This window comes from Kogia breviceps, chromosome 2, assembly GCF_026419965.1.
Source record: "Kogia breviceps isolate mKogBre1 chromosome 2, mKogBre1 haplotype 1, whole genome shotgun sequence".
NCBI classification, from domain to species: domain Eukaryota; kingdom Metazoa; phylum Chordata; class Mammalia; order Artiodactyla; family Physeteridae; genus Kogia; species Kogia breviceps.
The window spans coordinates 62453084-62465201 of record NC_081311.1 but is presented as its reverse complement, the minus strand read 5'-3'; the positions used below and the strand labels follow the sequence as shown (position 1 = coordinate 62465201).

The window sequence follows — 12118 nt, the reverse complement described above, 5'->3', positions numbered from 1 at the left end:
CTCGGCCATTACTTGTTGAGTAAGTGAGTGAGCTTTGGGGATAGACTACCTTTAACATTTCTTGAATGAATGAATGAGTGGACAAATGCATAGCCCCTGCCACCCCCTCCTCCCGTTCTGTTCCTCCCAGCCCCTCCTGCCAGGTGACCCGCTACACCTGGCACTGATCATATGGTTTTGCTGCTCAGAGGCCTTCCATAGCTCCCTAGTACCATCTGGAATAAACACCCCTCTTCAGCCTGCTACATGGGAGCACCCGTTAGCCTCCCTCACCCCCACGTGCCCCATCATTTAACCAAACTGGAGCCTGAGAAAGGGCCAAAAGAGAGGGGACAGTGCCTGAGGAGCTCCAAGGAGGGGCCAGGAGGCCAGGCTCCTGGCGGAGGGGGTGTCGCTGCCAGGCCCTTCGAGGTAGACTAGCACAGGACAAATGGGCTTGGTTTGTGGGTGAGGGGCTGTGGGTGGAGCAGAGAGCTGAGCAAAGGTGAGGGGAGAGCTGGGACCTGGGGGGGTGGACGTGAGCCGCAGTCAGGTGATGGGGACGTGGCGGGGTCTGGCAAATCATGGAGCTGGGGTGAGGGTGAAAGAGAAACCGAGGAAACTTTGAAGGGAGGACACTGAGAAAAGGAGGGAGGAACCATGTGGCCTCGGGTCTTGGGGATTCTCTTGAAGACCTCTGATTTGGGAGCTTGGAGCTTGGGCTCAGCAGGCCACCCAGGCGGGATGGCCTGTCGGCAGCGGAAAGTGTTCTGGAGTCAGGGAGTGACGCAGGCAGGCGTGGGGCGCCGTCAGAGCGGGGGAATGAACTCCCAGGGCAGGGCTGTAGCACAGGAAGGAGGGAGCTAATGAGGCCCCTCCGATGGCAGAGAGCCCCTCCGATGGCAGGAGGGGGCCTGGAGGTGGCCCGTGAGTCCAGGAGCGGGCGCTGGAGGGAAGGTGCAGCGGTTTCCCGTGGCTGCTCCATAACAAGCTACCACAACCCATGTGGTGTAGAGCAGCAGGAATTTTATTCTCACAGTTCTGAAGGCTAGAAGTCCAAAAGCAAGGCTTTTGGACCGTGCTCCCCCTCTACCCCCCACAAAGACTCTGGGAAGAATCTTGCCTCTTCCAGGTTCCAGGGGCTCCCAGCGAGCCTTGGTTTCCCTTGGCCTGTGGCAGCACAACTATGGTCTCGGCCTCTGCGTTCACTGGGTGCCCTCCCTGTGTGTCTGTCTCTGTGCCCTCTCCTTCTTGTAAGGACACTGGTCCTTGGATTTAGGGCTTACTCTGATCCAGTGTGACCTCGTCTTAACTAATTATATCTGCAAAGACCCTGTTTCCAAATCAGGTCGCATTTGAGATTCTGTGTTGACGTGAATTTGGGGGGGACACAGTTCAGCCCATTATAGTGGGTGGCATGTGGTGACAGGAGCCTGAGGGCTCAGACCAGGCTGTGGTTATGGGTGGGCTGCAAAGAGGACCCCTTGAAGGAGTCTTTCCCCGGAGCCACCCAGGAGCAGGTAAGGCGTTCACAGTGAGGGCAGAGGCTGCATTTTTAGGCAGAAGATGAGGCGGGAGCAGCAGTGAAGGAGAGAGAGAGGAAATGCAGGTGAGGAAGGTGAGGATTCGTGGCAGAGGTCTGCCGGAAGTCAGCTTCGCTGGAGGAAGAGCACCGCCCTGCCCTGGAAAGCTTTACACAGAGGGGAGGGAGGGCAGGGAGGCTCATTCCAGAAAACCTCAGGAACTTTGCTTATCCTCTGGCAGGAGTTCCAAAGGAGGTGTGAAAAAAGATCGCAGGCTGAGGAGGGCTTCCAAGCTATTGAAGAGCAAGATTTATAGTGGCCCCAGTGAGTCTGGGCCTAGAGAAGGCCTGAGAGTCCATGCTCAGGCCAAGCATCAGGGCTGATGTTAGAACAGCATTCAAAGGTCTCATGGGGCCTTCTTTCCTTGGAGTGGCTGGGTCATCTTTCCAGGCCTTACGTGTCTGTCTCTGACCCCAGCTTTGTTGTACCCTTGGGCCCCTGGCTACCCCATAACACCTCGGTGGATCTGGGCTCCTGTTTCCCTCACCTCTCTGACCCCTGGAACAGGCATTGCCCCTCGCTCCCTGTCTAGCCAGCCCTCCTTGCTCATCCAGGTCCCCAGCCACAAACCCTAGTTTTCTGAGGCCGGTGCCCCAAACAGGGGGCCTTAGAACCCACAGACAGGACACCACCTGCACCCCTCGCTGGGACACTGGCCCTCTGCTCACTTGTTGGCCTGCCCAGGAGTGACTGTGACCAGTGCCAGGGTGGAGGCGCTTCCCCTGCAGCATTCCAGACACAGAACTCAGCTCTGGGCTGTCCGAAGGCAGCAAGTTTGCAATGGCAAGCTATTCTTGGCTCCAGCCTGCTCACTGCTGCTAATTTCATGCTCCTGTGATCCAGGTAACGCTTTGCTGCCTCGAGCTGCCACCCCCCAGGCTTGAATCACTTTTTCTCGCCCCGCAGGAGCCCAGCTGCCTCCGCCATGCTCTTGAGGTGGGGGCCACGCAAAGCTGCCTCTAAGAAGCCACTGGGCGGCCAGCCCCAAGCTATCTGGCCGCGGCTCGTGACTAATTTGCTGCACTTATTTCAAAGTGTGCAAATGGCATTCGGGGGAGAGGAAGCTTACCCAGGGCCTGCCAGAGATAAACGGGCTCATTTTGGGGCCTCCCTGCCCGAAGAAACCTCTTTCCCTGGACTCTGAGCTCAGAATTAAATTCTTCCAGAAGAGATGCTTAGCACGGAACCTCTCAGCATGGAGGAGAAGAAATGCTCCCTGACGTAAAATGCATCTCACATCTGGCCAGCTGGCTCTGCTGGGTTTTTAGATTGCGTTTGAAGAGCATCTCTCCCCCTTCCTGGTGTTCACAAGCTGGGCTAGAGGGTCACGGACGGAAATGGTTTCTTCCTCTCCACTGCAAGTGGATCAATGCCCTGTGCCCCAGCCACAGGGCTGCTCCACACCGACCTGCTGCCTGGGGGCCGCTGGCACCTAGCGCCCCCGTGCGGGCTCTGTCCACACTCTGGGTTTTGATCCCTGCCCCCACCCGTCCTGGGGCGTTCTGCTGGGGTTTGCATGGTCAGGAGAGAAGCTAGAAGCCTGCCCAGTGCTTCCCAACTACAATGTCCTCCTTCACATGGCCTGTGCTTATCAGCAGACTGTGTCCATCCATTTCGGTGGCTGACAGTAGTGAGGGCTTTTCTCTCAATCTTTATTATTATTTTTGTCCTTTTTACTGCTACTCTGATCTGCAGGCCTGAGGAAATGCACAAGGGAATGGGCAGTGGGGTTTAAGGAAAAGAGAGAGTTAACAGGCAGAGGGGAGAACTCAAGCCCCATCATTTGCTGGCTGGGGCAGAGAGGAAGTCGCCACCCTGATGGAACCTTTGATCCCATGGGCTGGTCCTGGCTCACTGCTGGGAAGGCATGTGGGCTGCCAGTCCCGGCCTCGGGGCAGCCGGTGACATGCTATAATCCCAGTGACGGTGTTTGGGTTTGTGTGACTGTGAGGCTGGCGGCCTCAGCTACAGCGGCTCTTAGGTTTGTGGAGCGATGATAACGAGCTCCCCATCCCACCCCTGCTCTGCATCAGAAAATCCTGCCACCAGCACTCTCCAGGTGTGCACCTCTGTGCAATTCATCCACCTCTGTTAGCCTCAAGCTTCTTATCTGTAAAATGGGAGCAATCCCAGTTCTGACTTGCTCTTACAGGCTGAGTTAAAAGCAAATGGACTGGGGTCTGTGCAGGCCACTTGTAAGCAGTTTTGTTCAAATGTCAATAACCTGGTACTCTACAGGGCTTCCGTGTCCATTGGATTACCTGGCAAGTGCCAAAGAGGACCTTTGATGTTACCTTTGCCAGACGCCGAGCCCTAGGTAATTGCAGAGTGCAGGGGAGATACTGGAGGGCAGGGCGATTAGACTAGACCTTCAAGGAGCAGAAGTTTTCCTCTTTGTTCCTCAGAGCTGGGCTCGCCTCGCCTCACATTGAGTCGGAGAATTCAGAATGGTGGGGCCGCTTGCTCTCTCTCCTTAGCACCCCGAGGGGGAGGGGCAGGTGCTGTGGCTGCATTCCTGCCTCTCTGCCCTGTGTTTGGATTGAATGGATCAGGGTGCCTTTCTGTCTCAGTGCAGTAGATTCCTGTGGATGCTGAGGAAAGCCTCAGGGTGGTCTGTTCTGACAAAAGAGCTGGGGTTAGAGTCCTAAGTGGCAAAGAAGCATCCATCCCTGCCTTTGCATGTGCTCTTCCCGCCTCTTGGAATGCCATTTCTCTCTCCACCAGCAACACCTCCCCATATCTGTCTGGCAAACTTCCCCCCATCGTTCAGGCTACAGTCCAAGATGGCCTCCTATGGGAAGCCCCCCCCAAACTCCCTCCTTCCCTCCCCTCCCATCCCTTGTATCCATTGTTCTACAGCTGTAGGATTGCACCAGACTACATGCTCCCTAAGGGCATCAGGCACCCTATCTTGTCTATTTTGTACGCCAAACTGCCAGCACGATGTTGGGCACACAGTGAACAAAGGAGTGGGTAGAACACGAAGGGATGCTGATCTGGATGGACAGTGGCCACTCAGCCAGGCTGAGGGCGGTGGGATTACCAGCCTCTGGGTCTCCCGCCTCCTGGGGCAGACAGACCTGCTTGGGGACCTTTCATCATCTCATAGAGTCCTGCCCTGCTACATCCACCCCCCTTCCTGCCCTGCCTTCTTCCTGAATCAGATACGGTCTCCCACCTGCAATTATGTCAGGCTCAGGCTGACCCCCACGAGCTGTGTAAACAGGGCTGCCATGCTGCACAGCTCTGCGGAGCTCCATTCATATCGCCGTCCACGTGACTGGTGCCCCCTGGGGTTGCGCACAGCACAGCCTCCACTGTCGTAGGAGGGGACCCAGTGCCATTGCCCTCCTCCACTCCTCTGAGACCAGAGTCCTTGGTGTCCGTGGGTTTAACTCTGGAGGTAGAGGCTGCAGCCTTGTTGCGAGGTGCCTGGTGGGATAAATAACAACAGAGCCTTTTGAGGGAACTTTCAGGAATTGGTCCCAAGTGGAGGTGAACCATGGTGTGAATTATCCCCAAACATTGCATTACGTAAAATCACCCTGTGGGATGGAGATTTCAGATTGCTTCGGAGGGGGCATCACTGTTACTATTCTGACTGCAATGCATTTGAACCAGTATTCAGATGTCTTCACATTTCCTTGAGTAAAATGGGAGAAGGTAACCTCAACAGGCCTTGGAAGCAAATGAGACGAACCCAGGAAGTGAGTACCAGCTGCAAGTCTGCAATGTGTGGTATCGAGAATTGAACATAGGGCCTTTGCTGTTGGGTGTTTTTAGAAAGGAGCCCGAGGCAGCACCTTACCTGTGATGCTCCGTGGGGAGTGCAGTCCTAGGGAAGTAAGAGTGAGGGAAAGGGGAGTGAGGCAGGGATGGAAGAGAGCAGATACAGGCTGTGGTATCACTGCGCTGGCCACAGCTTTGCAGCTAAATACAGCTGCTTGCTCAGGCACACAGAATGTCTCCCAAGGAGCCACGTGGAGCGACCACATTTTAGAACCGCTGTGGTGCAGGAGGGTGAGGAAGGAAAGACAAGCAATGTGTCTCTAGTCTCCTTCCCATCTCCCTCCTCTCATTGGTTGAAGCCTACCTTGTGGGTGGGGCTTTGCCTCCCCCACCCTTCAGAGAGGGTCACCCGGCCCCTCCCAGAGCCACCCAGGGGGAAAGAGCCTCTGTGAGCACAGCCCAAGCAGTACGAAGGCTCAGGGGCCTCTCCTTGGCAGCTGGCCCCCCTGCTGGTGGCGGCAGTGGCTTTATGACCACGTGGGACCCAAGTAGCAAGGCAAATGGCCTGAGGGGCAGGTGAGGTGAGCAGATCTAGGGTGGCACGTAAACTAAGTCCACAGTTTCTTGAAATCAGTGCATACTGCTTGCAAAAATGATCCTAATTTTAGCAAAGGATTTGGAGAGGAAAGGCTAAGGGGACTGATGTGGTCGGCAAGCATAACCTTTGTTCCCCTCATGGGCAGGCACGTTGGTCCTCATGTCTGGCAAGAAGTTGAATAAAATCATGGTCAGCTCTCTCTGCCTTTATCAAGGAACTGAATTTAAATCGCAACAGGAAGGCTGCGATATTCAGAAAAACCCCCATTACTAGGAACTCAGCTATCCCAAACCCTCACTAAATAGGAATCTACTGCTGCAGAACAGAATACTACCAACTTAGCGACTTACAACAACACATGTTTGTTATCTCACAGTATCTGTAGGCCAGGAGTCTGGGTACAGCCTAACCCAGTCCTCTGCTCAGGGTCTCACATGGCTGCAGTAAGGGGTTAGCCAAGGCTGCAGTCTCACTGGAGGCTCAACTGGAGAAGGATCACTTCCATTCCAGGCTTACTTGGATTGTTGGCAGGACTCAGTTCCTTGCGGTTGTAGGACTGAGAGCTTCAGTTTCTTGCTGGGTATTGGCCAGAAACCACTCTCAGCGACTAGGGGTCACCTGCAGTCCTTGCCACGTGGGTTTCCTTAGCCTGGCCCCCTGCCTTCTCCAAGCCATCAAGGGAGGAAAAAAAGAGTCCAGCAAGATGGTTACCACCATCTCATGTAACATAATCCCGTCTACATAATTGTGTATACCCGTCACCTTTGCCGTGTTCTGTCAGTTAGAAGCAAGTCCAGGCAGGTCCCAGCCACGCTCAGCAGAGGGGCATGAACACAGGAGGCCGGGATCATGGGGGCCACCCTAAGAGCCTGCCTAACACACCTCATTTTGCTAGAACTCTGCTTATAGGCAAAAGCAGCAAATAAGTAAAAACCACCACATGTTTATATCAGGAATTAAGTTTAAAAAAAAAAAAAGTTCTGTGGGATGTGCTGAGTCCACCTGTGTCACTAACCACAGCTCCCGGATCTGAACCAGTAGAAAGATGACCCAGGGTCAAGTCCATTCTTCCCCTGCCTCTGCACCCCACCCTGCCCCCCCACCACCACGTGCCCTTTGTAAAGCAGAGAAATAGGCTCAATCAACCGAAAGGGAGTCCTACTAGCCTTACCCAGTTGTCAATATTTAAAAAGCTTTTCCAACATTAAAAGGAACTTCTTCTGCTTAAATATCAACAAACCAGAACATTCGGTTACTTAGAAAATCCCCATTCCTAAAATGTTCAAGCAACCTGAACCTGCTTGAAAAAACAAAGACAGAGCTTCTGCAGCCCACATGATGGCCGTTTATAGATTTGCCACAAAATGAATAGCCACTGAAAGGAAGGCTGTCATGAGGAACTCAGATTTGGGGCAGTCCTGGCCCCCACCTGCAGCTGTCTCTTCCTTGGGGCCCTTTTCCATTGCTTCCAACCGCCCAGCGCCTGCCTGGCCTCACCTACGCCCAGCCACTATGTCAAGGCGTAATTGACTGAGTGCCTCGGACCAGTCCAGGCTCCACTGAACCCATCAGGCCAGGACAATTAGGTGGCCCCTCAAAGAAGGAAGGCTATTTCTAAGGCTCATGGTTGATGGACCACAGTAGCTGTGATTATCATTTTAATTGCAAGGCCATCACAATCTTATATTCAGGGTGTGGATTTCAGAGACCACAAAACACTCTGCAGCCTTAAAAACAGACTGTGGAAATGGTCTGTGCTTCAGACTAGAAGTGGCCCATTATGACATCTTTCTTTCTTGGCCTCCACATTGCAGTCAGACTCTCCCAGAAAGGAAAGATCTTACCCTCCCTTTTAAGGTGTGATGCAAATCCCACCTCCTCTGGGATCTTTTCCCCAAACCCATATTCTTTCCCATTCTCTCCAGGACTCAGCCCCCTCGTCCTACTCCCCTACCCAGAACTCCTTTAGAACTCACCGCTCCTACCACTGATTTGACAACCCCCCACAGAATTCTGACAGCCCTTCCTACGGTGTTTTGAGACATTAAAAAACCTCACACTCTATCTTACACTCTCAGTGGAACACCCTGTTCTTAACAGGGAAGAAGCATGTCTTAAACTCTGCAGAGATCCTACAATTGCCCGAGCTCTTTGCACATTGGCAAGATTTTTGCACACATTGTTCTTGGTACTTGGCACATTTGTACTCAAAACAGTTCCCCAGTTAAGTTCAATTTTGTAAACTTTCCAGAGTACTCACAGATTTTTTTTTTTTTTAGGGTAAAGAATATCATTCGTATAAAGCCCTTGTACTTGCACATGGTATGCTTAATACATGGAAGCTGTTTTCACGGTTTAGAACCCATTGTCATTACCGACCTGGGGTTCACGGTTTGACATAAAAGGACCAAAGCCAAGATGTGTCAGCCTTTCCAGTGTTTTGGCTTTTTGTTCGACACGTATATTGAGGGATGAGGTACACTCAGTAAAATCTACCCTAGTGAGTGGACAATTCCCTGAGCTTTGAAAACTGCATACAGTTGCCACTCAGCTTCTTCAGCTGAAAGTTGCAACACATTATAATCAGGAATCTTCTCCTTTTCTGTGGTCTCATGCACTCTTTGTCTATAATACTGTCGAGCTACTTCCAGGGAAATGCCCTTCTTCCTCATCTTGGCCAGACTAAGAGCCACTTCCCCAAGTGGCTTTGACCTTGGGTAGCAGCTCTATTGAAGGAGCAAATCCAGAGTCGGAACAGTTTCTCTGCAAGGATCAGGGTTGCATGTATTTCTAAGAGGCCTCACTTGCTTGCAAGCATGTGAGAACGTGGATGAGTCATAACAAAACCCATCTGGATATCTCTGAAATTTGACAATGGGCTAAGGCGACTGATAGGGTAACATTTTTCTTTGTAAACATACATCAAGTCCTGTCTCCATTGCCTCAGACATGGGTGGAACAGGTAGATGGGTGGGAGCGTGGGCTGCAGAGCGTTAGTGCAGGGACAAAGTCCTACCCTTGCTTATGTCCCCAGCACTTAGCATAGCTCATTGCTGGTATCTGTTGTGTGACCGAGTGAGTGGTCTTAGGTTAGAGATGGGGCAAGACCATGCCATCTCGCAGTGGACTTACCCATCACTCGTAGGTGTCTAAAGACAGTGGGGAGAAGACCCACCAAGAGGGGCCCTGTCCATGCTCTCAGGTGGGGCCCCTGCCCTCCATCCTGAGTGACCTCAGCGGACTCCTCACTTCTGTGATTGCAGAACTACTTTGAGAGCTACCTGGCCGTTGCCTCCACTGTACCCTCCGTGCTGTGCCTCCTGGTGAATTTCCTGCTTGTCAACAGGTAGGCCACTTTCCTCCCTCTCCCAGGCCCCTGACCTTCACCTCCAGCCTCATCCACTCCCCTTTGGTCCTCAGTTGCTTCTCTTCCGCTGGCTTACATGTGTCCACTAAAGTAGGAAGCAGGCAGTTCAGACTCCTCCATGAAGACTGAGAGTCAGATCGGTTACCTGGGGCCCCGCCTGTGGAATTCCCAGTCAGGGAGGTGCACGCTACCACATGGGGTCAGAGCTGACTGTCAACAGCTGCCTGGGCCTCAGGGACACCACGGATGGCGGGTGGGGCCCGGGGAGCAAGGTCTGTGGAGACTGGTCTTCCGAGCCTTTCTGAGAGCCGTTGAAAGTTAAGAGCCTGGGGACTTCCCTGGTGGTCCATTGGTTCAGACTCTGTGCTTCCAACGCAGGGGGCACGGATTCGATCCCCGGTCTGTCAGGGAACTAAGATCCCACATGCCGCGTGGAGCGGCCAAAAAAAAAAAAAAAAAAAAAATCAGAGCTGGAAGTTAAGAAGCTGGCACCCCACCACCCTGGCTCTCACTATATGGGAATGGGTCACCCAATGCTCAGTGCCAAGCTGGTAACAACAGCTCATGAGTCGACCACCTTTGGGGGTGGTCAGTGGGTGACTTCTGACACAGCATTTGTGAAGGGTGGGATGCACTGTGGAAGAAGGAATGATTGAGGAGATAGCCCGTGGCCCTTTCACCCCACTGGGTGATTGGTGCCATCTGTTCTCCATTTAGGTTTACGGGGTAACAGCCTGAGCTACTTTGCCTGCATTTCCCCTATGCTATCATTAGCTGATAAAGGCAGCTACATTGTGATTCAGAAACTTGGGCATCTCTTGGGCATGGCCTACTGAAACCTTAGGTCGCTGGTGGCAAACCTGTACCCATCTCTGCTCAGTTTGTAGTGACTACCTGGATCTCTGCTTGAACAGGATTCTACGGCAGGTCTGACCTCAGGGGGTGTGCTGTGATTGATTATTGATGTCTGTTCTGAGTCCAGGAGGAGAGAGGGCAGCGCATGTGCCTCAGGTGTGCTAAGCCTGAATAGACCAGTCTTTCCAAACATATTATGTTGTGGGGTTATTCCAATGATCTCTTGCAGAAAAATGATCCCAGAGCATGCTGGCTGAAAACACTACCACTGTCTCTCATGGTTTTGGGAGTCAGCAGGCTCAGCCGGCAGCTCTGGTTGGCCCTCTCTCATGCAGCTGTAGACAGCTGGGGCCTCCGCGGGGTACCTCTCTCTCTGTCTCTGTCCCTCCCCTCAGTTTCTCACAGGTTGGCCTCAGGTAGCAGGACTTTTCATGTGGTGGTGGAAGAGCAGGCGCTCCAGGAGAGCAAGGCAGAAGCTGCATGGTTTTGGTAACCTAGTCTCTGCAGTGACATACTGTCCCTTTTGCCCACTCAGTTTTAAGGGACCAGGTACCCCGCCTTTCAATGGAAGGAATGTCAAAGAATTTTGCACACCTCCTAAAACCAAAGTGAAGGCTGGACGAGCAAGAGGGAGAATGGTGTGAGACGGCCTGGGGGCCGAAAGCCAGCTGGCCCCTAACCTGCCTGCTCATTGCCTGTCCCTGGCAAACAGGACTATGGTCAGTGTCCTGGCAGGAGGAACACAGCCTCCAGAGATCCCGCCCAAAGGAGGCAGGGAATAGAGTTATGAGCAGGGTAGAGCTGGGTCCCTGGCAGTGACTCAGAAGAGAAGGCATGAGGAAAGGAAGGGTATGCAAGAAGAGGACAACAAAGAAAAGGTGACAGAGCCATGGCTGTGGGCAGTGCCTCGGCCTCTCATCGCCCTCTCTCCTTTCCAGGCCCCTCTCATGATCCCCTGTCCAAAGTGGAGGTCAGGAGATGTGCACAGGACCACAGTGCCAGGAAGGGCTGGCCTGAGCTGGCGTCTTGCCTGGCACTGCCCCCTCTGTGGTCACGAGGTCCAGCAGGCCGGGAGCCAGCTGGGACCGGGGAGCAGTCATCGTAGTTAGCATTCCGAGCACTCATAGCCCTTGGAGGCATTCTCTCCTTTAGTCTGCAATGGCCAAGAGCAGCAAATTTATTCCCCTGTTTTACAGAGGGGAAAACAGGCTGACAGAGGTGACCTGCCCAAGGTCATGTGGCCATTAAGAGGTTGGAGCCAGGATTGGAACCCCTTCTCCCCCCACATCTGTGCTTGGAACCTCTGGGCTGCCGTTCTCCAGCTTCGCGGGATTCCTCCCTGCAGCCAGAGCCGTGTTTCAGACCTTATAAGTGAGAGCCCATTTCTGCCCTGGCTTCAGGCTACTGGAGGGAAAGAGGTGGTGAAGAAGGTCTGGGTCTGTCTGCAGTGGGCACTGCCCTCCCGAGGATGGCTGGGAGCTGGCTCTGAGGGTTCAGTGTTACAGGGCATCCTCCAGAAGGGTCCTGCCCACCCCAGGGCCTGCCTGTACCCTTTCCCGGCTCCAGGAGAGGGGTGAGGGCCATGTGGAAAATGCTCCCAGCCTCTGTCTGTTTCTGGACCGTGGGAAGATGGTTTGGAGCTAAGTTGTTTTTTATTTAATGTGCGAGATTGAAATGTCCCCTTTTCTCCCCTCCTGGAGAACCCTGGCTTTCTCTAACTGGCTCATCCATAATCGCCAAGTGTTTTATTATGTTAAATCTGTAGCATCATAAATACTTATGAGGAGGATTTACATTTTGGAGACGTATGAAGAAATCAGTCCCCTGGGGTCCTGAGCCCTCGTAAGCAAGGGAGGGAAGCTGGCAGCCTGGGTACATCTGGCAGCCCTCTCCAAGCATCTCATATCAGTATGAACTGCCCCAGGGTCCCAGGGCTGGAGCTGTCACTTCAGACGTCCCCTGTGCCAGAGCAGAGCCACCAAGCCTAGAGCAGCACTTGTCTAGACT

The 12118-nt window shown here is 53.4% G+C and overlaps 1 protein-coding gene across 3 annotated transcripts in view; it reads left to right on the top strand.

The window, feature by feature from the left end:
• Positions 1-12118, top strand: part of SLC29A3 (solute carrier family 29 member 3) — a 42561-nt gene that overhangs the window by 15393 nt on the left and 15050 nt on the right. For 2 of the 3 annotated variants that reach the window (XR_010838936.1, XM_059053497.2), the window contains exon 3: positions 9153-9235. The exons of the other annotated variant lie outside the window; for it this stretch is intronic. Coding sequence is in view for 1 of the 2 variants with exons in the window: in XM_059053497.2 (XP_058909480.1) it covers positions 9153-9235 (83 nt within the window). In the remaining variant the exon portion in view is untranslated. The remainder of the gene's footprint in view (positions 1-9152; positions 9236-12118) is intronic. 3 annotated transcript variants of the gene reach the window in all.